This window comes from Zootoca vivipara, chromosome 2 (assembly GCF_963506605.1).
Source record: "Zootoca vivipara chromosome 2, rZooViv1.1, whole genome shotgun sequence".
Lineage (NCBI taxonomy): Eukaryota > Metazoa > Chordata > Lepidosauria > Squamata > Lacertidae > Zootoca > Zootoca vivipara.
The window spans coordinates 101,808,069-101,832,818 of NC_083277.1; the positions used below are offsets into that span (position 1 = coordinate 101,808,069).

At 41.6% G+C, this 24,750-nt stretch overlaps 1 protein-coding gene across 3 annotated transcripts in view; it reads left to right on the top strand.

The window, feature by feature from the left end:
- ABCA5 (ATP binding cassette subfamily A member 5) overlaps window positions 1-24,750 on the top strand; it is a 71,617-nt gene that overhangs the window by 13,039 nt on the left and 33,828 nt on the right. For all 3 annotated transcript variants that reach the window (XM_035104064.2, XM_035104063.2, XM_035104065.2), the window contains exons 7-20: window positions 642-783; window positions 2,528-2,716; window positions 5,096-5,243; window positions 6,832-7,000; window positions 7,739-7,797; window positions 8,143-8,253; window positions 8,939-9,114; window positions 9,536-9,655; window positions 10,878-11,016; window positions 11,157-11,247; window positions 11,768-11,907; window positions 12,581-12,700; window positions 13,254-13,455; window positions 14,510-14,679. In XM_035104064.2, coding sequence (XP_034959955.1) covers window positions 642-783; window positions 2,528-2,716; window positions 5,096-5,243; window positions 6,832-7,000; window positions 7,739-7,797; window positions 8,143-8,253; window positions 8,939-9,114; window positions 9,536-9,655; window positions 10,878-11,016; window positions 11,157-11,247; window positions 11,768-11,907; window positions 12,581-12,700; window positions 13,254-13,455; window positions 14,510-14,679 — 1,976 coding nt within the window. The remainder of the gene's footprint in view (window positions 1-641; window positions 784-2,527; window positions 2,717-5,095; window positions 5,244-6,831; window positions 7,001-7,738; window positions 7,798-8,142; window positions 8,254-8,938; window positions 9,115-9,535; window positions 9,656-10,877; window positions 11,017-11,156; window positions 11,248-11,767; window positions 11,908-12,580; window positions 12,701-13,253; window positions 13,456-14,509; window positions 14,680-24,750) is intronic.

A 24,750-nucleotide genomic window follows, 5' to 3' on the forward strand; every position in this document is an offset into this window, starting at 1 on the left:
TGAGTCCAACTGTATTCAGGTTGGCCAACAGTAATTTTGTCCTGTCTTGTTCCAGCCCCGGTTTGTTAGCCTATGTTCAAACCATCCCGACAGTGATGTAGAACATTTTTGGCTTTAGATGAAACGGAAAAATATTGTTGGGTGTCAAAATCCCTGGCCCACCATTTCCTGTGACTTCATGTAGATGCTAAATAGTACGAGGGACAAAATGTGCCAAAGGGCACATTTGGTGGTCCACCAAAACCACCTTCTGGGGACACTTCACTAAGCAGGATTGAAGCCACTGAAAAATGGTGTCTCCAAGCCAAATGTTAGCCAGATGGCAAAGAAGGCTATAATGGCGTAAAAAGCCACTGAGCATTCTAGCAGAACTAAGAGGGACCCCATTACTTCCCTGTCTTATTATCTAGTGTAGATAGTTGGCAAAGGCAATTTTAGCCCCAAACTATATCAGAACCCAGATTGGAAGGCTTTGGCCTTCCTAGAACGTTCCCAACTTGCTCTTCTCAGGTACAGAAACCAGGTTTGAGACATGCCCAGATGACCATTCAAAGGACTCACAGAAAAAGTATCTTTATCTGTATAGTTGTACAGATGACCTTGAAATTCATGAACTTTCATTGTGTTTCTCCTCTTTCTAGGCTTTCTTGGGTCCTACTGTATACCAGTCTGATATTTGTCATGTCCCTTCTCATGTCGGTCATTGCAACATTCTCTTCGCTCTTTCCCAAAAGTAGCAGCTTTGTGATATTTCTTCTTTTTTTCCTATATGGAATATCTTCCGTAAGTGTGTGTATGTGTTTGTGCTCATTGTCAGTATATTGATAGTACTGTGTTTTAGAGTCCTACTTGCTATATTGGCATAAATGATTTGTTTATGATGTGAATTTTTCCCCTCTGCTGTGAATGCAGTAGGCACCCTACCTCTTTCACATAAGAGGTCCTGAATAGTTACATTTGCTTATACATTTTGGCAGACATTATTTCTCATTTGCTGTTGAATGTATTCAAATGGCTACTTACCACATAACCCTTCCCTGATATTAGAATGAACTGCATTATTTTATTCATCGCAGTCTTATTTTAAAGTGGCAGCTTTTAAAGAGTTATTAATTATCCATTAGCCAAGGGTGCAGTTCATCTTGGAAAAATTACCGCTGATTTTTAGTGGACCTGGATTTTTAGTGGACCTGGATTATTCCAGTAGTTTCTGAGTGTTTTAAGTCTTTTGACTTCTAAACAATTTATTGCAGCCATAGGCAAACTCGGCCCTCCAGATGTTTTGGGACTACAACTCCCATGATCCTATGCCTGATTTATTGTTTCTTGATGCTTGCAGGCATTTAAATAAATCAATGGTGGGTAGCAGAATGCACTCTGTGGATATTAAGCTTAATTTATTTACAAATTTATCATGCACTCCCATAAAAACATAGCAAGGCAGAGTACGACATATACAGATAACATCAATTAAAACATTAATTAAAATTTACGGGTTCAAATAAAAAATCATGCTGTAAAGTGCTGCCTAAACAAAAAAGACACCTAAAAGAAGGGAGGGATTGTTCTTGCCAAAACTAGTCGTAGGGAGTTCCACAAGATAAAGGTGATGTCCTAGTGAGGGCCAACCAAACATCATGGACATAAGGAACCACCAGAAATGCTCCATTAGAGGATTTCTGTGGGGCATAAGCAATGAGGTGGTCCGTAACAGGAAAAAGTTATTTAAAAAGACTGCTTTCTGATTGGCATCAGGTCTTATTTTTAAGAATATAGTGTATTCCAGGCATCCCCAAACTTCGGTCCTCCAGATGTTTTGGACTACAATTCCCATCTTCCCCGGCCACTGGTCCTGTTAGCTAGGGATCATGGGAGTTGTAGGCCAAAACATCTGGAGGGCCGCAGTTTGGGGATGCCTGGTGTATTCCCTATCACTTTCTCTTCTCACTCTGGTCTAATGGCTGTTAACACTGACTGTGTACACTCATAATGCTAAACTATAATTCAGTGCTATGTGCATGAGCAGAAAGGAGTCCATGCAAAGTGGTAGCTACACCCCGTTGCCTCCTCCTGTGAGGCAAGGAGTTTTGGTTTTTCAGTTTCAGAACAAACATCTTCAAACAATAGGCTCTGAAGCTGGCTTGTTTATCTAATCACTGTCCATTTCAACCACGATTCCTCGTTTGCATGTCATGACAAGCCGCAAATTGTCAAAAATTAAATGTAATTCTGGCAAAGTCCTTAGCATGCAACCCCAGGTTTTTGTGTGGGCTCCTGTCTGTTTATGCACACAGTAAACAATGGTTTAACATCATGCGCAAATGCAACCAGCATATCAAAAGCTATAACACTCTTAGGAAAAGGTCCTCAGGATGACGAAGCCAGTTGATTTCTTGGATCAGGTACATTATAGGTATTAAGAGAGCAATACGTTGTAATTGTTCCAAATTGTCTACACAAATTATGATTTCAGCAATTTTAATCAAGGTTTCTTGTGCACTGAAATAAATGTTCTGTTTCTGTTCAGGTTTTCTTTGCATTTATGCTGACTCCTCTCTTCAAAAAATCAAAATATATTGGTACGGTTGAATTTCTGACCACCCTGGCTTTTGGTTTTGTGGGCCTGACAGTTGTCCTGCTGGAGGATTTTCCAAAGTCATATGTCTGGTTACTAAGTCCTCTGTGTCAGTGCACATTTTTGGTTGGTGTTGCACAGGTTAGTAAAGTTCCCTATTTAATCAGTGCTGGTATATGGGTTTTCATGAATAGTAACTTCACTATGGCTTAAATACCAGATAGGATAATAAGATTTCACTTCAGTGTAAACCATGTGTGACACAGAGTTGTCATTTCTTAAACATGCATTGAACATGTTGCTTGTTTATTATCAATGGTTTTCTCATCAGCTAAAATTGGCAGATATTTTGGGGGTACCAGAGCCAGAATAAATCTGCAACCCACACCCAGCACTCTCTGGGATGAGTAAATTTGGAACAGCTGGATCTTGGGCTCAGCCAGGGCTACGCAAGCTGAATTCCCTCATCTTGGCTTAGCTGGAGATATGCCAGCGTAAGTCCCATAGCCAGCTGAAGCCTGCTGAATTGATGTCAGGTCAGGATAAGTACCCCCAAAAGGGCATTCTGTAGGTATGGTAGGGGCAGGGCAGGGCAGGGGAAGACTTGACATTAGTCCAAACTCCATTCAGCTCAGTCACATGACCTAGTCAAACTTGTATTTTAAAGGCTTGTTTAAAGCCTGACAGCAGCCCCACTCCTGAATGGAGTTTGGGATAGGATGTTCCCAGACACGTCCGGGATTTCAACTAGTGTCCCAGGGGAATTTTGGAAAATCGGCCACATGTCAACAACTTTCCCCAAAACAGCTCAACAAACCTAGGATATGACCCAAGACATTTTTTTACAAATTACACTGGTTTCCTGTCATTTGCACTGCTCTTTTTAGTCTTTTCCTACAAACCAATAATAATGTGTCTACACAATTATTGATGTAGGGGAATTAATGGATTTTGTTTTTGTTTTTATTTTGTTATGTATTTTGTGTTCTCATTTTGTATTTTTATCTTGTGAAATGCCCCGTGATCTTCAGATAAAGGGCAGCATACAAATTTAAATCATCACCACCACCATCATCGTAATAGTCTTTAAGGTGCCAGAGGACTTAAGCAAGAACAACAAACATAGATAGCCCTCCGAAAGGAGGTTTCTGCTGTAAACGTTTGTACTAAGTGTACTGTTTTGCCGCTGTGAAAATGTGACTGCCAGTGTGGTGTAGTGGTTAAGAGCGGTAGACTCGTAATCTGGGGAACCTGGTTCGCGTCTCTGCTCCCCCACATGCAGCTGCTGGGTGACCTTGGGCTAGTCACACTTCTTTGAAGTCTCTCAGCCTCACTCACCTCACAGGGTGTCTGTTGTGGGGGAGGAGGGGAAAGGAGATTGTTAGCCGCTTTGAGACTCCTTCGGGTAGTGATAAAGCGGGATATCAAATCCAAACTCTCCTCCTCCTCCTCCTCCTCCTCCTCCTCCTCCTCCTCCTCCTTCTCCTTCTTTCCCCAAGATAGTCAGTGGTTAGGTTCACCACCCATGCACTATATAAACCTTTCTCCTTCCATGTTCTGAGTAACCTCAGTTGGAACCTGATAGGGTCTGTATTCCAGCAAAATAGGCAGGACCAGAATAAGTCCACATCCACACACCCTTCTATTCTCCTCTTCCCTTCCCTTCCCTCGCTTATGCAAAGCTAAGAAGAGACAGGACAGCTGCCTGGCTTGGATTCTCAGTCATGGAATGGGGTGGGGTGGGGGGGTTGAGTGTGGCATTGTAGCCTTTGTGCTTGGGCTAGTGTGCTTGTTTACATGCTTCACAGTGTCTTCACGGTGCTGCAGCCCAAGAGAAGGCAGCCAAGGAAGCCATGGGAACTGGAGAAGTTGCGAAATTGCACTCTCCCCACTCCCAGCTGTGGTAGAGGTTTTCTGGTCCCCTAGCCTGCTGTATCATTGCTACCGGTAGGCTGACTAGACCGGGCATGGCTTGAGGTGAGGCCACTGAGGTCTGGGTGAAATGATATCATGGTCTGGAGGTTCACCACTCCTGTTACAGGGGCAATGATCAAGCTGTCATTTCCTGTGAAACATGTGCTTACTCTGTTCCCCCTGGGATGGCATTTACTTTACTGTACCTGCAACAATCATTAATGGTTGATTTTGAAGTTCATTGTTTCCTCTAAAAAGGGCAGGGTGTTGTGTGTCCAGTTTCACACAAATAACAACTTCTTCTTCTTCTTCTTCTTCTTCTTCTTCTTCTTCTTCTTCTTCTTCCTCTTCCTCTTCCTCTTCCTCTTCCTCTTCCTCTTCCTCTTCCTTCTATTTATTTATACCCCGCCCATCTGGCTGGGTTTCCCCAGCCACTCTGGGCGGCTCCCAACAGAATATTAAAAACACGATAAAACATCAAACTTAAAACAAACTTCCCTAAACAGGGTGATGGCCAGTTAGAAAAATTCCATAACCCCCCCCCCCCTAATATTAAATAAAGTAATTTTGTTTCATAGTATCTCTAACTTCTGTATTTGTTTGTAGGTGATGCATCTGGAAGATTATGGAGAAGGAAGCATTTTCTCAAATTTAAGCCATGGTCCTTACCCTCTAGTTATTTCACTTTCACTATTGGCCCTGGACAGCATGCTTTATCTACTCCTAGCACTTTACCTGGATCAGGTGATTCCAGGTATGATTGGTTTTAGCATACACACACACACATATGTACTAAACGTTGCATAACACAGCATAAAGTTGGTAGCATCTGGTAGGACAAAATCCTGTGGGTTCAGTGCCCACCTGTACAGGTGCTTCCCTGTTCTAATAGTTAAGTAGGAAATTGTTCAGTGGGTTATCCCCCTCTTTCATAAGAGAGAATGAGAAAGCATAAATAGGATTCCACCCCTGGATCTTGAGCCAGAGATGCTCATGGGTGAAAGAAGGCACAGATGTGTATTCCCAGAGAACTGCCTGAAGGCATTTGACACAAATGCACCACTGAAGGTAGGCTGCTGTGCCTGATAAATTGTCTGGATGGGGTGGGAATCTGCTGTTACTGCTTGGATGGGCTGGGGGCTTTGCACATGCCCCAGAAGTATGTGGTTCTTTTAGCTTGGCTTGGCAGGTGACTGTGCGGTGTGTACACTCGGTGCAAGTGAACAGAGGGAGCAAACCTTGGCATAAACTGGCGGCCGTAATTAAAAAGAGATTGTTTGGCAATTGAGAGGCATGAGAACCCAGGACGTATGCTGACACCTAATTAGGCACGTGATCGTTTGCCATCTGCCAACACTGGCATGAGCCTCTGTTTGGTCTTCATCAGCCCTGGCGAAAAGGAAAAGAACCTCCTTTTGATTTACATTGCCATGGTGGGGACTGAATCAATAGCCATTTGCGTTTCCTAAGATTGAACACCCTTACCTTCGGTTTCCTCTGTATCTTAGATCCAAATATAGCATGGACTTGAGACAACTGAGTTCTGATTGGTTGTTGCCAATGGAGGCTGGTCCATTAGGGCAAATGGAGCTCTTCTCCACCAACGCAGTCTACCATCAGCCAGTCCCCCCCCCCCCCGCCTTACAGCCTGTCCTGGGGGTGGCACTGTCTGCCAGCCTGCTCCTCCTTAGTCTCAGTGCTGTACTTGCAGAACTTGGCAGGGAGGAGGAGGGGGGCAAGAGTAGAATTAGTTGGCTCTGCCTGTCATTGGCTCTGGCACCACCTGCTGTTGACCTCCCTGTCTCCCGCCATAGCAGTCCCAGTGGGCACTTCCCACCACTGTTTTTTGCCTCTCGCTCTTTGCCCAGTCAGTGGGGTGAAATTTGCACAGCAGTGCTGCGAGAACATAAATAAATGTGTAATAACTTTCACAGGCAGCGGTTCAGAATGGTTCTATAAATACTTCCAAATATGTGTTCCTGTTGGATTCAGAAAAAGGCAAATGTATCTACATGTATCTCCTGATTCATTTGAGCAGAGCAACTGAGCTTTAGTTTATGCTGATAATTGAAGGATGTGCCTGCTCTGTAGTACTGGCAAATTTTCCTTAATCAATGCCTAAACCCAGAATAAACCTTTCAGTTTTCTCAGCTATCTAAAAAACCGGTAAGCCATAATTGGAAATCAGTGAACATAAAAGCACCTAGCATTGATATGCTTTGATCAACCTGCAGTTAATATTTACAGGCCTTTCTTCCTCTCTCTCTCTCTCTCTCTCTCTCTCTCTCTCTCTCTCTCTCTCTCTCTCTCTCTTTCTCTCTCTCTCTTTTAAAATTTCTCAGGAGAATATGGACTGCGGAGAAACTTTTTTTTCTTCCTGAAACCATCGTTTTGGTTAAAGCGAACCAGAAATTATAAAGAATTGTATGAGAGCAGCATTAACAGGGCCTTGGATTTCAATGAGATAATTGAACCGGTATCCTCTGAATTTCAGGGGAAAGAAGCTATCAGGTATGGACTGATTATGCTTCATTCTAACTTCTGTTTCTAATGTCAGTTACTAATACATGGGTGGCACTGTGGTCTAAACCACTGAGCCTCTTGAGCTTCCCGATCAGAAGCTCAGCAGTTCAAATCCCCGCGACGGGGTGAGCTCCCGTTGCTCTGTCCCAGTTCCTGCCAACCTAGCAGTTCGAAAGCACACAGTGCAAGTAGATAAATAGGTACCACTGCAGCGGGAGGGTAAATGGCATTTCCGTGCGCTCTGGCACTGGTCACGGTGTCCTCTGTAATCCTGCTGGCCACATGACCTGGAAGGCTGTCTGTGGACAAATGCCTACTCCCTCGGCCTGAAAGTGAGATGAGTGCTGCACCCCATAATCACCTTTGACTGGACTTAACACTCCAGGGGTCCTTTACCTTTACCTTTTTTACACCAGGCAAGTCTGAAGTAGCAGTGATTCGGTGATTTGAATGTGCAGCTACTGCGAGTAGTAATTATTTGCATGGTTCAACTAATGTAGTGTAAGAAATGTTATGTAGTGGTTTCCGCACGTTAACTGTGAACCAATTGTAGTTCTTTTGAATACGTAGATCAGCTTTCACTGCAAACCAAAGCAGGATTATTTATGGTAAAATAAATATTGATCCCTTTATATTTTTTATCTTGCTAGGGAAATTCTGCCAGAGTTCTATGTTACTTTTAAAAAATAAAAAATAAAAAAATAAAATTAGCTTGTCTTCTTTCAGAATCAACTGTGTACAGAAAACATTTGTTAAGAAAGGTGAAACTGTCGAGGCTCTAAAAAGTAAGAATTTCAACCATCTGCCACAAGTGGGAGTCCTTGTACTTCAATTGCTGCTGTTTATTGTATACTGACAGCAGAAGCAATGACATAGCACTTGAGCAAGCTTCTCTTTAAACCTCACTGATTATTAACTCTTCTGGATGTTTATATATATTAACTAATATATGTTATATTAAGTTGTGATAGTTCCTTAAGGGTGAGTGGGACTGTACTCTATGGCAGGGTTTCGAACATTTAATAAGGAGGCATATAGCAGCACTTTCTTACAGCTTTTATCTCTGTCTCTTACCCCCACCCCACCCCAAATCACTTCATTCTTTTTTTCTTTCCTTTCCTGTTTTTTAGGTTTATCCTTTGACATATATGAGGGTCAAATAACAGCGTTACTTGGACATAGTGGAACAGGAAAAACAACCTTAATGCACATTCTTTGTGGATTGTGTCCACCTTCTGATGGTAAATATCATCAAAATGGGTCTAGTCTATCTGATCTGGGGGCTACTAAAGAAAAAGAAATAGACAGGTGGAACTACTTGAATCAGTTCATAGAACAACAAGTGCAACATCACTCCTATGGAGGGCCTTCTCGGTAGTGGCGCCCTCCCTGTGGAACATCCCTTCAGATGTCAAGGAGATAAAGAATTACACAGCTTCTAGAAGACATCTGAAGGTAGCCCTGTATCGGAAGGTTTTAAATGCTTGATGTTTTTATTGTGCTTTTAGATATGCTGTAAGCCACTCAGAGTGGGTGGGACGTGGGTGGCGCTGTGAGTTAAACCACAGAGCCTAGGGCTTGCCGATCAGAAGGTTGGCGGTTCGAATCCCCGTGACGGGGTGAGCTCCTGTTGTTTGGTCCCAGCTCCTGCCACCTAGCAGTTTGAAAGTACAAAGTGCAAGTAGATAAACAGGTGCCACTCCGGCGGAAAGGTAAACGGCGTTTCCGTGCGCTGCTCTTTACCTTTAAGCCACTCAGAGTGGCTGGGGAAACCCAGCCAGATGGATGGGGTATAAATAATAAAACTATATTTATATATCCAGCTAAGTCCCTGGTGCAACTCCAGTGGTCCACACTTATTATTTTTTTGTCTTAAGATTTCTTTTCTGCAACATTGCCTATCTTAATTGTATTTCCCCCCATTAGGTTTTGCATCAATCTATGGATATAGAGTTTCTGAAATAGATGAAATGTTAGAAGCAAGAAGAATAACTGGAGTTTGCCAGCAGTTAGATATATTTTTTGATGTATTAACAGTGCAAGAAAATTTGTCAATAGTTTCCTCAATTAAGGGGATACCTCCCAATGATATGATACAAGAGGTGAGTTAATTGGATGCAAGCTGCACAGTGCATGCAATCATGTTTAATTACACTCGACATATTATATTTAATGTTTTCTAAACAAGCTTGGTATGGGACACTGGTGGTGCTGTTGGTTAAACCACAGAGCCTAGGGCTTGCCGGTTTGAAACCACGTCAAAGTGCAAGTAGATAAATAGGTACCGCTCCGGCGGGAAGGTAAACGGCGTTTCCGTGCACTGCTCTGGCTGGCCACATGACCCAGAAGCTGTACGCTGGTTCCCTCGGCCAATAAAGCAAGATGAGCGTTGCAACCCCAGAGTCGTCCGCAACTGGACCTAACGGTCAGGGATCCCTTTAGCTTTACCCTTTAAGCAAGCTTGGTAGATGTCCCAGTAAATTGAGGTTACCACTAAATACTTTTTAATCCTTATTTTTAAAGGTCCAGAGAGTTTTACTAGATTTGGATATGCAGCCCATTAAAGATAACCAAGCAAAAAAGTTAAGTGGAGGACAGAAAAGGAAGCTGTCAATTGGAATTGCGATTCTTGGAGATCCAAAGGTAAACAGCAGAGGGACTGAATATCCATAATATTTTGTCTTCCTCATGCAAAATAGATGTTTCTTTGCCTTGCATGTAACATTTAAGTATCTGTAGAAACATTTTACAGTGCGTATTCATTATTCCCGTACATTATACTATTTATCCTTTTAACGTGAAAATACAAAATAGCCAAGTGTTGTGGTTTATTGGAACTGAATGGGATTTTTACATCCAGTTCAGTTGCAATAACATTCTTGGTGAGAGTGCCGAATCCTAACCAATAGACCACCAGGGAACTCAATAATGCTCTTGGAAATGTATGCCCATCTCTGTATACTCAACTTGTCAAAAAACTTATGTCCACATCCCTATGCATCTACCTTGAGATTGAGTGCTCTTGAGGGTCTATTGTATCTAGCACTATCGTTGAGGGTCCTCTTTCAAATCATTTTTGGGCTGCAAAGTTCAGTATTAAAGGAAGTAAGTTGGTAGCTTCCAGAATTGTGGGGAGTAGAGGAATAAGCAATTGGGTGTTTCTCTCTCTCCAGCTGACCAGCCCTGAACCTCAGCAGCCCAGCACTATAATGCTGTTTTCCTATAGTGTGGACAACTGAAATACAGTGCTTGTGGAGCATCCAAACTGAAAGGCACTTAATCAGTTTGTCATTAGATGGAGCGATGGGGACGCGGGTGGCATTGTGGTCTAAACCACTGAGCCTCTTGGGCTAGCCGATCAGAAGGTTGGCTCTGTCCCAGCTTCTGCCAGTCAAGGAGTTTGAAAGCGTACCAGTGCAAGTAGATAAATAGGTACCACTGCGGAGGGAAGGTAAACAGTGTTTCCGAACGCTCTGGCTTCTGTCACAGTGTCCCATTGCACCAAAAGCCGTTTAGTCATACTGGCCACATGACCAGGAAAGCTGTCTGTGGACAAATGCTTGGCCTGAAAGCGATATGAGCGCCACACCCCATAGTCGCCTTTGATTGGACTTAACTGTCCAGAGGTCCTTTACTTTCTTTACCTTTTAGATGGAGCAAGTGGCTGTAACCTCTAGCATGCTGATAGCTCCCTGTTGTACATTAGTGGTGCCATTTTTGGTACCTATCCCCCAGCACTCAGAATTGAGATGACTGTATGATGGTGATGAGGATAAGTTCCTGCCTTATTGCTAATAATCTCACTGGCAATTTGAAATGAATACCTAGATATTCAATCTATTGCTTTCCTTGGCCAATAATTCAGGTATTACTCTTAGATGAACCAACTGCTGGCATGGATCCGTTCTCACGGCATACGGTTTGGAACCTATTGAAAAATGGAAAAGCCAATCGTGTGACGGTGTTCAGCACCCATTTCATGGATGAAGCAGACATTCTTGCTGGCAAGTGCAAAACATTTTTTGGGGGAAGTGGGGTCTTCATTTGTTAAATACCTGTTTGGTAATATGATCAGCTTTTTACTCCATTGGTTATTACTGTATCAACTTGGATAACTGATGGTACCCTCTGCTTTTGTTTTTAGATCGGAAAGCTGTGATTTCTCAAGGAATGCTGAAATGCCTTGGCTCCTCTCTATTCCTTAAAACAAAATGGGGGATTGGCTACCGCTTGAGGTATCTGTAGTTCGAAAGCCTGTTTCACTGTGTATGGTAAAGGCCACAGCCCAACCCAGGGTTAGATGCTATTAAACCTAATGAAGTCAATACATTGCTGCTCCCAGGGGTGGCCCAATACTGTATATTTTGGCACCTGAGGCAAACCACAAAATGGTGTGCCCCCTCCCAGCCAGGGAAGAATGGGTGAGTGGAGATCTACATCAGAACAAAGAAGGGTGGAATAAAGATCTACCTTGGGATCTGCTGCCCCTGTGGATCCTGCTGCCTGAGGCAGTAACCTCACCTTGCCTCATGGGTGGGCCGGCCCTGGTTCCTAATATTTCCTTTGGCTTTGTTGGAATATTAGAATATGGGTACATAACTTATAGATTTTCTTCTTCAGTTGGATTAGGAAAATGCAATTTCTCTTGTAAGTTGGCTTTCAGTATGTTATTATTCCTAATTGTTTCTGAAAACAAGACCGAGTCTCGCCTTGTAAACAAAAATGCTTATATTTGGTATCCCCCCCCCCGCTTAGTATGCACATAGACAGGTACTGTAACACAGAAGGTACAGCATCTTTGATCAGACAACATATCCCTGGAGCCAGTTTGTTAAAGCAGACTGAAGAGCAGCTTGTGTACGCCTTACCTTTTAACGACATGGACAAATTTTCAGGTATAACTTAACTCTCTATTGAAATTTCTAGTGAATCACATGAATGGCTTTTTAAAAAAATAAATGGCTGACACGGGAGGAATTGGTCCAGATTGGGACCCCAGTGCGGAGAAGCCTTAACACTTTGCCCCACATTGTTGTCCCAGTCTGGATGACCCCCCCCCCCACCGAATTGCATTGGGGAGGAAAGTTCCCATTGGACTCTCTAGTTTGGCCTTTATTTCAGGCTATACTGTATAGTCTTTGACTTATGTCCTGTTATGTGGAATTAAAATATGGCAGGCATTCTGGAAGAGGACTGCTGACTCCCAACTCTTTTCCTCCACAAATAGCACTTATGGAAAGTAATGGGAAAGTTCACCCCCCCAAAAAAAAAATCCCAACCCCAAGGCTTCAAAGCCTTTGACACATTTTTGTCCTGTACATGAATGCATTAATCCTTTCTGGACTACAACTCCTATCGGCCCCAGCCAGCATAGCCAGTGATCAGGGATGATGGGAGTTGTAGTCCAGTAACATATGGAGGGCCACAGATATTGTGCACCCCTCCCTTAAACAATTGTGGTAACAAAAGCTGTGTTGCTGTTGTGCTGAGAACAACTTAAAGAAGTAAGAGAGCATCATTGCAAAGAAATGTATTTCTAAGCATTAACTTAACTACTTCTTCTTACAGCACTGTTTGCTGATCTAGACACTCACTCTCATTTGGGTGTCATTTCTTACGGAGTAGCCATGACGACTTTGGAGGATGTGTTCCTCAAGCTGGAAGTCGAAGCTGAAATCGACCAAGCGGGTGAGAAGCAACTGCAGTGCTTTCTCTAGTTTTCTAAAATAAAACACCATTATTATTTAAATGTAGATCTACCTTTCCTCCCAAAGAAGCCCAGTGCAGCAATGATGATCAGTATCGAGTTTATTAAGGTTGTATTTGTAACTGGTAATAGTGTATAAGATCCCATTCTCATGATATATTTACAATGGGAGAGGTCATTAAAACTGCAGTGCCCAACCATATTTATTGGAAAGCGACACTGAACCCAGTGGGTGATTCTAATGCAAGGGCTAATATGTTGTTCTAGAGTTGCTTCTAATTTTCAAGATTCCTCCCTCCCCCCCCCAAAAAAGCATTTTCTATTTCTTCCTTTAAGTAATACCTCATCCCTCTGGGCACAGTCACTTGGCACTGCCAAATTAATATGAATCTCAAGAGTATAGGGTGGCACACTTAAATGTAGGGTGTTACTGACAATCATAGTGAAAGTGTGGACCCAAGCTTTATAGAGCTATGGTTTGATCAGAGGGGATAAATTCTAAATTGCCAACCTGTTCTACTCTTTCCACCTTAGATTTCAGTGTATTTAACCCAGAGCAAGCTGAAGAGGAAATGGACGAGAAATCTGTTGATGAGTTAGAGCAGAGCCTACTACTGCTATCCGAGACGAAATCTTGTGCATTGAGCAATAAGTCTCTTTGGAAAAAGCAGGTCTTTACCATGGCGAAAGTACACTTCCTTAACTTAAAACGAGAGGTTAAATCAGTGGCAGCGGTGTAAGTATTTCAGCTTCCTGTTCCATGGAATTGTAGAGCTGTGAGGGACCTCTAAGGCAGTCTAGTTAAACCCCCTGCAATGCAGCAGTCTCAGCTAAAGAATCCCTGACAGAAGAATATCCAACCTTTGTTTTTTTTATTTAAAAAAACCTCCCAGTTTTTCCCCAGAGGGCGTAGCATGTGGCGAATGGAGCAAAACGCCACACCCACTTCTCTTTATATATGTTTACTTGATTAAATGATGGGAAGCATTGGAAATGTTGGGGGAGAACGGAAAACTTCTTGTTTACAAGTACCATTCGTCCCATATATACAGTGGTACCTCTGGTTACGAACTTAATTCGTTCCCTAGGTCCGTTCCTAACCTGAAACCGTTCCTAACCTGAGTTACCACTTTAGCTAATGGGGCCTCCCGCTGCCGCCGCACGATTTCCGTTCTCATCCTGAGGTCAAGTTCTTAACCCGAGGTACTACTTCCAGGTTAGCGGAGTCTGTAGACCAAAGTGTTTGTAACCCGAGGTGTTTGTAACCCGAGATACCACTGTAATAGGGATGGCAAACCTTATTCATCCCGAGGGTTGCGTCGCCAAACACAGCATTTTCTCAGGAGTTGGGTTTACATAGGAAGTTGATAGCTGCCTGTTGATAGGCTGTCGGGGGGTGGGGGGAGAGAGACTTTAAGGGGTGGATATAAAAGGAAAACCAGGGACAGTGCTTGTGGGCTGTGTTAAGATGCTGGCCTGCTGGCAACTGTCCGAGGATGCTGCATGCTGCTGTTAGGCCTGATCTAGTGTGTGGATGAAGGATATGATATAGTTTCTTTAGGCATGCCTTGTGCCTGTGTTTTGATTGTTAAGTGGTTTCAGTGTTACAAACTATATCTATTTTTTTACTCTATCTATCAATTGTGATTTATTTATTTATTTAAAAAAGACTTGAACACCACAAAAGTCTCAAGTTAGGCTCTTCACTGATCTAGAGAAAACAAATTTTTAAACAGACTTACATATAATTTGGATCCGTTTTAATTATGCCTTTTCTTTCCTTTTTTCAGATTCTTGCTATTCGCAGTGTTTCTTTTTATTCAGATTCTTATGTTCCTTATACACTATTCCTTCAAAAATGCAGTGATCCCTATCAAACTCTCCCCAGATTTATATTTTCTTAGGCCCAATGAATCTCATCACAAATACAAAACCAGCCTCCTCATTCAAAACTCTACAGGTAAGATGTACGGTATTTTATCATGTATTTCAATTACGATTTTAATACATGCATCTTTATCATATTGTTTTATTTTCTTATTGTGAATTTGCCTTGGAATTATTATTATTATTTAATGAAAGGTGGCATGAAAATGATTTTTAAATAATTAAAGACATCCAGGTTGTAAAATGGGATGCGGGTGGCGCTATGGTCTAAACCACAGAGCCTAGGCCAGGCGTCCCCAAACTGCGGATCTCCGGATGTTTTGGCCTACAACTCCCATGATCCCTAGCTAACAGGACCAGTGGTTGGGGAAGATGGGAATTGTAGTCCAAAACATTTGGAGGACTGAAGTTTGGGGATGCCTGGCCTAGGGCTTGCGGATCAGAAGGTTGGTGGTTCGAATCCTCGTGACGGGGTGAGCTCCCCGTTGCTCGGTCCCAGCTCCTGCCAACCTAGCAGTTCGAAAGCCCGTCAAAGTGCAAGTAGATAAATAGGTACCGCTCCAGTGGGACGGTAAACGGTGCTGCTCTGGTTTGCCAGAAGCGGCTTAGTCATGCTGGCCACATGACCCGGAAGCTGTATGCCAGCTCCCTTGGCCAGTAAAGCGAGATGAGCGCCGCAACCCCAGAGTCTTCCGCGACTGGACTTAACAGTCAGGGGTCCCTTTACCTTTTAAGTTGTAAAATACAATTGATTGCAATGTGTTGTTGTTGTTTAGTCGTTTAGTCGTGTCCGACTCTTCGTGACCCCATGGACCATAGCACGCCAGGCACTCCTGTCTTGCACTGCCTCCCGCAGTTTGGTCAAACTCATGTTCGTAGCTTCGAGAACACTGTCCAACCATCTCGTCCTCTGTCGTCCCCTTCTCCTAGTGCCCTCAATCTTTCCCAACATCAGGGTCTTTTCCAGGAAGTCTTCTCTTCTCATGAGGTGGCCAAAGTATTGGAGCCTCAGCTTCATGATCTGTCCTTCCAGTGAGCACTCAGGGCTGATTTCCTTCAGAACGGATAGGCTTGATCTTCTTGCAGTCCATGGGACTCTCAAGAGTCTCCTCCAGCACCATAATTCAAAAGCATCAATTCTTCGGCAATCAGCCTTCTTTATGGTCCAGCTCTCACTTCCATACATCACTACTGGGGAAACCATAGCTTTAACTATACGGACCTTTGTAGGCAAGGTGATGTCTCTGCTTTTTAAGATGCTGTCTAGGTTTGTCATTGCTTTTCTCCCAAGAAGCAGGCGTCTTTTAATTTCGTGACTGCTGTCACCATCTGCAGTGATCAAGGAGCCCAAGAAAGTAAAATCTCTCACTACCTCCATTTCTTCCCCTTCTATTTGCCAGGAGGTGATGGGACCAGTGGCCATGATCTTGGTTTTTTGATGTTGAGCTTCAGACCATATTTTGCGCTCTCCTCTTTCACCCTCATTAAAAGGTTCTTTAATTCCTCCTCACTTTCTGCCATCAAGCTTGTGTCATCTGCATACCTGAGGTTGTTGATATTTCTTCCGGCAATCTTAATTCCGGCTTGGGATGTACAGTGGAAATAAAAGAATAGTCTGTGTTAGTTCAGGTTGAAGTGTGGCCGGTGTGGTGCATGACTGGCAGGTGGCAAACTCTGTCCTCAAAAGCAGAAACAAATCTGGGCATTCCCTCTCCTCCCAATTCATTTGTAATTGGACTGACAGACATGTTTTGCACCTACAACCATTCTTCCCCCTTCCACACTGCACAATGGTTTAGGCCAGGCACCCCCAACCTTTGGCCCTCCAGATGTTTTGCACTACAATTCCCATCATCCCTGACCACTGGTCCTGTTAGCTAGGGATCATGGAAGTTGTAGGCCAAAACATCTGGAGGGCCACAGTTTGGGGATGCCTGGTTTAGGCAAAGCAGCTCTTGCTGCTGAAATAGCTGCTGGTGGTGAAATGGGGGAGTTTTTTTTTTTAATATATTTTTTATTAATCTTTTATCAACAAAACTTATAAAATACAAAAAACATACAAAAATACAAAAATCAAACAACATAAAACAGAAAAATATATCATTTCTCATCCATTTTAATAATCATTGTCTTCCGGCTTCCCCAATTCCCTACTATCTGATTTTCATTTTTATAAACTTCTATAGCAGTTTCTAAATCATCTTTCTTACCCATCATGTAATCCCTTTAAAAACTTCAAAAATAATTCATCTTCATATCATCTACCCTAATTTCAAACTTTTAATCTTCTATTATTTCCCTAATGCCTTAACCTCTTTATTTTCCTGGATATTCAAACTCTAATTATCAAATACGTTCCCTATATACATTTTAAATTTCTTCCAGTCTTTAAAAACTTTGTCATTTGTCTGGTCCCGGAGTCTTCCTGTCAATTCTGCCAATTCCATGTAGTCCATCATTTTCATTTGCCATTCCTGCTTCGAAGGCAATTCCTCTTTTTTCCAATATTTTGCTATTAAAATCCTAGCAGCTGTGGTGGCATACATGAACAGATTAACATCGTCCTTGGGAATTTCTTCCCCAATTATTCCAAGTAAAAAGGCTTCCGGTTTTTTCAAAAATGTGTTTTTAAACATCTTTTTCAATTCATTATAAATCATTTCCCAGAAGCCTTTTATCTTAGGGCATGTCCACCACATATGGTAGAATGAGCCAACATCCTGCTTACATTTCCAACATTTATTGTCGCTTTTGTGGTACATTTTAGCTAACTTGACCGGCGTCAGGTACCATCTATACATCATTTTCATCAAGTTTTCCTTTAACACCGTACAAGCCGTAAATTTCATACCCTTCTTCCACAGTTTTTCCCACTCTGACATCATCACATTGTGACCCAGATCCTTGGCCCATTCGATCATAACTGATTTTGTTTGCTCATCTTTCAAATGCCATTCTAGCAACAAATTATACATTCTGGACAAATTCTTGTGGTCTGTCTCTAATAACTCCGTCTCTAATTTTGATTTTTCTGATTGGAATCCTAATTTTTTGTCTAGCTTAAATGCTTCATTTATCTGCACATACTGAAACCAGTCGCTCAACCTATCTTTCAATTGTTCATATGGTCTTATCTTAAAGTGGTTTCCCACTTCCATCAAAATGTCTTTATATTTCAACCTATTCTCATCCATATTTGTCCTTTTAGGTTTCTTTGCCTCAAGTGGTGAAATACACCTAGGAGTTTTCCTTTCCAGCAAATCCTTATATCTCATCCAGACATTAAACAATGATTTCTTAATTATATGGTTTTTAAAGCCTTTATGCAATTTCACTTTGTCATACCATAAATATGCATGCCAACCAAATGCATTATCATGACCCTCTAAATCCAACAAATCATCATTATCTAGCAGAAACCAATCTTTCAACCAACAAAAAGCAGCAGCTTCAAAATAAATCTTTAAGTCCGGCAGGGAAAATCCTCCTCTTTCTTTAACATCAGTCAAAAGTTTATATTTAATTCTTGGCTTCTTCCCCTGCCAGACAAATTTAGACAATATCTTCTGCCATTCTTGAAAACATTTCATTTTGTCAACTATCGGTAGGGCCTGGAATAAAAACAACATTCTCGGCAAAACATTCATTTTAACAGTTGCTATTCTACCCATTAAAGACAAATTTAACCTCGTCCATACTTCCAAATCTCTCTGGATTTCTTTCCATAATTTCTCATAATTGTCTTTATACAAGTTCAAATTTTTTGACGTCATATTAACTCATAGATATTTCACCTTTTTTACACATTTCAGTCCTGTGCATTCCTCTATATTCTGTCTCTCTTGTAATGTCATATTTTTATCCAATACTTTAGTTTTCCCTTTATTCAGCTTAAAACCCGCCACACTGCCAAATTCTTGAATTATCTGCAGTGCTCTCACTGCACTCTGTTCGGGATTCTGCAAAGTCAATACTAAATCATCTGCAAAGGCCTTTAACTTATATTGTTTTGAACCCACTGTAATCCCTTTGACACCTTCATCGCTCCTTATCATATTCAGCAAAACCTCTAGGACAGAAATAAATAACAGGGGGGAGAGTGGGCACCCTTGTCTTGTTCCTTTCTCAATTCTTATCTCTTCTGATACCACATTATTTACAATAATCTTCGCTCTTTGCTCAGAATAAATACCATTAAGCCCATTAACAAAAATTTTGCCAACCTCCATTTTTTCAAAATTTCTTTTCATAAAATTCCAAGAAATGTTATCAAAGGCTTTTTCGGCGTCCACAAAAATTAACATTGCTTTGGTGTTTATTTTCACTTCCAATCTCTCCAAAATGTCTATTATAAATCTTAAATTGTCCTTCATATGTCTTCCAGGCAGGAATCCTGCCTGGTCTTTATGAATTAAGTCTTTCAACACCCTTTTCAATCTTGACGCCAAAATACTAGCAAATATCTTGTAGTCCACATTTAATAAGGAGATTGGTCTATAATTCTTAACCTGAGTCTTATCCACATCCGGTTTTGGTATCAGAGAGATAAAGGCTTCTTTCCAAGTCTCTGGTGCCCTGCCCCCCCCTAAAATCTCATTTGCTACCTCCATTAATGGTTGTATCAACCAGTTTTTTAATGTTTTATAGTATTTGGAGGTAAGTCCGTCCGGTCCTGGGGCTTTGTCGCTTTTCAATTCTTGAATTGCCATTTCAATCTCTTGTCTTGTAATCAGTCCATTCAGTAGGTTCTTTTGTTGTACTGGAATTTTCTGCAGTCCATTTTCTTTTATAAATTTCTCTATCCCATCTAAATCTTCTTTTTCCCTTTTATATAGCTGTTTGTAATATTTTGTAAAACATTTCCTTATCTCTGCAGGGTTCTCAATAGATTTTCCTTCATCCATAATCTTAATAATTGTATTCTCTTTTTGTCTTCTTTTCAATTGCCAGGCCAACAGTTTCCCACATTTATTAGCCGATTCGAAGGATCTTTGCTTCATTCTTCTAATTTTCCATTCTATTTCCTCATTTATTATTTGGGAATACTGCACCTGCAAAGCTTTTATTTCTTTTTGGACTTCCTGACTTTTCGGATTATCTCTCAATTTTTTTTCTTTTTCTTTCAATTTATCCAAAATGTTTTCCTTCTTTTCGTTTCTCTTCTTCTTCCAAATTGTATTCTGTTGGATCAAAAATCCTCTCATTACTGCTTTGCTGGCGTCCCAAACCACTGTAATATTCTGTCCTTTATTCAAATTTAATTCGAAGTAATCTTTCAACATCTTCTGGGCCTTATTAATTATCTGTTCATTTCTCAATAAAGAGTCATTCATTCTCCATCTAAAAGAACCCTGCAGATACTGTTTCAGCTCTATCAAAACTGCGTTGTGGTCTGAGTAGGTTCTGGGGCATATCTCGCTTTTTGTCACTTTTGGACATAAGTCCTTGGTAATCCAAATGTAGTCCAATCTACTTCCTGACTTTTGCGAGTCCGAGAAAAAAGTGAACTCTTTTTCCAATGGATTTCTTAGCCTCCAAACATCTACTAAGTCCAAACTCTCCACCAGATCGAAAAATGTTTTTGGAAGCTTACCGTCATTAGATATTTTTTGTCTTTGAGTTCTATCCATCATAGTTGATACAGCCCCATTAAAATCTCCCATCATTATAATCTTGTAATCCAGATACTCCAACAACGCAGTATGTATATTCTTAAAAAAGTCTGATTTAGCTTCATTTGGTGCGTAAATTCCAAGTATCAAACATTTTTCGCCTTGCAAAGATATTTCCACTGCGATATATCTCCCTATTTCATCTTTAAACAGCAATTTAGGATTATATTTTTCCTTTACATAGATGACTACCCCTCTTTTCTTAACTTTATCAGCTGATATAAATTCCTGACCCAATAACTTGTTTTGTAGAATTTTTCTATGAGTCCTAATTACATGGGTCTCTTGTAAACAAATAATATCCAAATTCTGTTTTTTGACTACATGATAAATCTTCCTTCTTTTCACGCTTGAATTTAGTCCATTCACATTCCACGAAAGTACTCTTAACGCCATCTTGTCTTACTTTATAATTTAAACGTCTTCCCCTGGCCCAGCACCAGTCCCAGCTCCTGCTCCTGCCAGCAATTCCAAATCAAATGCCCCTGGTCCAGCACCGGCTCCCAAACCTTGATCTCCTCCAGTTGGTAATTTAAAATCCTCTGCGTGACTTTCCAAAAATCTTCTTTTATCCTCCACCGATCGGATCTTATATTCTTTTTGTTTATATTTAAATGCCAGGCCCTCTGGGAATTTCCATTTAAAGAAAATATTTTTCCTTGTCAAAATCGTTGTCAGGTCTGTATATTTATTTCTCTTAGACAAAAAGAATTTAGGCGTTTCTTTAAATAAAATTATTGTATGCTGGAGAACTTCCAATTTTTTCTGATAGTGATGGCCTAGTATCTTATCTCTTTGATCCTTTGTTTGAAAAACCACTATACAATCATTCAAAAAATTAGAATCTTTTTTCTTTTTTGGGCCTACTCTGTAGGCCCTCAAGATAGTGGCTTTTATCTCTTCTTTATCCAGGCCCCACCAATCGGAAAATTCTTGTGCGATTAAGTCTCCTAAATCTCCTTTTCCCTTCTCCAGCTCCGGCAAATTCCGAAGTCGTAATTGATTCTCCTTATCTTTTAATTCAATAAAAGCAAGCCTAATTTGCGTTTCTTCCTGCAACTTCTCTAAGTCCATTAACTTATTTGTTTCAATATCTGTCACTCTTACATTTAACCCAGAGACCTGTGTTTTAACTTCTTGAAGATCTTTTTTCAGCACACCAAATTCCTCTTTAAATTCCTGGAGGCACTTTATAGTAGCTTTAACCTCTGTAGTTAGACTTTGTAGGCTCTGCTTATTTTCTTTCATAAATTCCAAAATTTGCTCTTGAAAAACTTGATCTCTGGAATCCCTTCTTAATTGCATTTTTTTATCCGTACCCGACATTTTCTGCTTATATATTCCACCTTTATATTTGCCCATTAATTTGTAATCCACCAGGCAGCTAATGTGCCTCCCAAACCAAAATTAAAAAAGAAGGAAACTGTAATCCACAGTACAATTATTATATCTTCAATTCCAGAGAAATCCTTTCCTGCAGAGTCCCCAATTTTGTAATCCACTTAGCAGCTAATGTGCTAGACCAGTAGAACTTCTACCCTTAAAATTATTTTGTAATCCACACAGCAGCCAACGTGCTGGAAATCACATAAGTTCTTCACCAAGCAAATCACCAATCATTTGTAATCCACACAGCAGCTGATGTGCTGGAAAACACCATCTCTTTCACCAAGGCCCAAAATATTTTATAATCCACACAGCAGCCGACGTGCTGGAAATTACTTTCGTTTCCTCCAAATTCAAAACACCACTGTATTACCAACAGTGGCTGCAATGCTGGAAAACACTTTTCTCCAGCTGGCTCCCAAGGTCACCAATTCTTCATGTAGCCCAAACAACTGGGTAGATGCTGGAAACCAAATTCCTTTCTCACAGGCGACAAGTACTTTCTAACCATAGGGGTATAGCCAAAATCCATCATAGTCTATTGCAGTTTCTTAGTGTAACTTAATTCCAACAAACTCTGCCACTTTGTCCTTACCCACAACCACTTCAAATTTGGTGATGACCTGTTCCTCCAGATCAGCGGCACAGCCATGGGCACCCGCATGGCCCCACAGTATGCCAACATCTTCATGGCAGATTTAGAACAACGTTTCCTTAACTCCTACCCACTCAAACCTCTCCTGTACCTGCGATACATTGACGATATTTTTATTATCTGGACACATGGACAACAGACCCTGGAAACCTTCCACCAGACATTCAATGACTTTCACCCCACCATCAACCTAACAATGAACCAATCTATGCAAGAAATACATTTTTTGGACACTACTATAAAAATACAGGATGGACATATAGACACCACCTTATACAGAAAACCAACTGACCGACAAACATATCTACATGCTTCTAGCTACCATCCCAAACATACCAAACAATCCATCGTATACAGCCAGGCCTTACGTTACAACCGCATCTGTTCCAACTCTACAGACAGAGAATCTCACCTAAGAGATCTACAGCAAACCTTTTTAGAACTAAAATATCCACCTGATGAAGTTAAACAACAGATCAACAGAGCCAGACAGATACCTAGAGAGAACCTGCTGCAAGACAGACCCAAAAAAGAAAATAACAGAACACCACTAGTCATCACATACAGCTCCCAAGTTAAAACAGTACAACGCATCATCAGAGATCTACAGCCTCTCCTGGACAATGACAGCTCCCTTTCTCAAGCTCTGGGAGGAAGACCTTTCATTGCCTACAGACAGCCACCCAATCTTAAACAACTCCTCACCCACAATAATACAACCACCAGACTTAACATGGACACTGGTACCAGAGCCTGCAATAAACCCAGATGCCAACTTTGCTGCCACATACACCCAGACAATACCATTACTGGCCCCAACAACATCCAACATACCATCTCAGGACTATTTAATTGCTCATCCTCTAACATTGTGTATGCCATCAAATGCCAACAGTGCCCTTCAGCTCTCTATATTGGACAAACAGGCCAAACCCTACGCCAAAGGATAAATGGACATAAATCTGACATCAGGAACCAGAAGACAGAAAAACCAGTAGGAGAACACTTCAATCTCCCAGGACATTCTATACAAGATCTCAAAGTAGCTGTCTTACTACAAAAGAATTTCAGAAATAGACTGGAAAGAGAAGTTGCTGAATTGCAACTTATCACCAAGCTCAAAACCATGGAGGGACCTGGTTTGAACAGAGATATCGGGTTCTTATCTCATTATACATGATAAGCGATCTTCAGCCATCTCCACCCTTGCTTTTTCATGCAAAACCATTTGCAGTCGTTTCCGGTCATCAACAGCTATCAGTCAGTCAATCACCCATTTCCACCACCCTTCTGAGTGATCCCCCATCCCCACCCCTCCCCACCCCTTCTCTACATAAGTGCCTGGAAACTTCCATTTCACTGTATCTGAAGAAGTGTGCATGCACACGAAAGCTCATACCAAAATAAAAACTTAGTTGGTCTTTAAGGTGCTACTGAAGGAATTTTTTTATTTTACTTAATTCCAACAGTGTGGCAAGTCTTTAACTTCCAAATAACAATGTCTCCAACTCTCCAAAAAATAACAAAGAGGCAGACTTCACAGCTCTTTTCCAGTTCTTTTGAGGCTTTGTTACACTAACAAAGCCTCTATTCTCTGGCTGAGCTGACAGGTCCTCCTTCCCAGCAAATGACTCCCTTTAGTTCTTTATTGCTTAATTACTTAATTGTTCTGTGAATACACCTAAATCGTCTCCCCCCCCCTCTCCATAGGGGAGGTTTGACAGCTCTCCAGAAAAAGTCTTGTCTAAAATCTTTGCGGCTTCAGTAACTTTTGCTGCTACCGCCTCAATCAGAAGATAGGGGCTGGCTTCCTTCTTTTGAACCCCTTATCCGTGGCCAAACTTTAATTACTCCAATTAGTATAATTAGTTCCGCTTGTTACTCACGGTTCATTGCATTCCGTTTGAAGGAGGAATCGCCCGCTGTTGCCAGTCAGTCCTGCGGCTTCGCGCTATCAAGGAAAGCGCCAGATCCGTTCGCGCTGCAGCTCCGACCCCCTCGCTCTCGGCAGCTTTAAAAAAAGCCGTTTCCCGGGGAGGGGGGAGCCCACAAAATACGCAGCCGGACCACCACGTTCCCAAAAAGCCCCTTTTGGGATTTCTGAGGGCACACGCTACGCCGGAGCGACGTGCCCAGTCCTTGAAGCGCCAGGTTTCACTCAGCGAGCAAAACCTCGACTGACATGGCCGCGCGAGCGACCGGAAGCCGAAATGGGGGAGTTTTTTGTTTGTTTGTTTTAAATGAAGACTTCTGCCATTATTCTTAAAGGTGAGCAGCCCCTTTAAATCTTGCTACTGCCATTCTCTGTCACATGGGTGAAATTAATTTTCACCAGTAGCCACAGTTATTATTTCCAAGACCCTCTTCTCAGTCATAGTTTCTAGTGAGTGAGTCCAGTATATGTACTGCAATTTCAGACCGTAAATGTGTT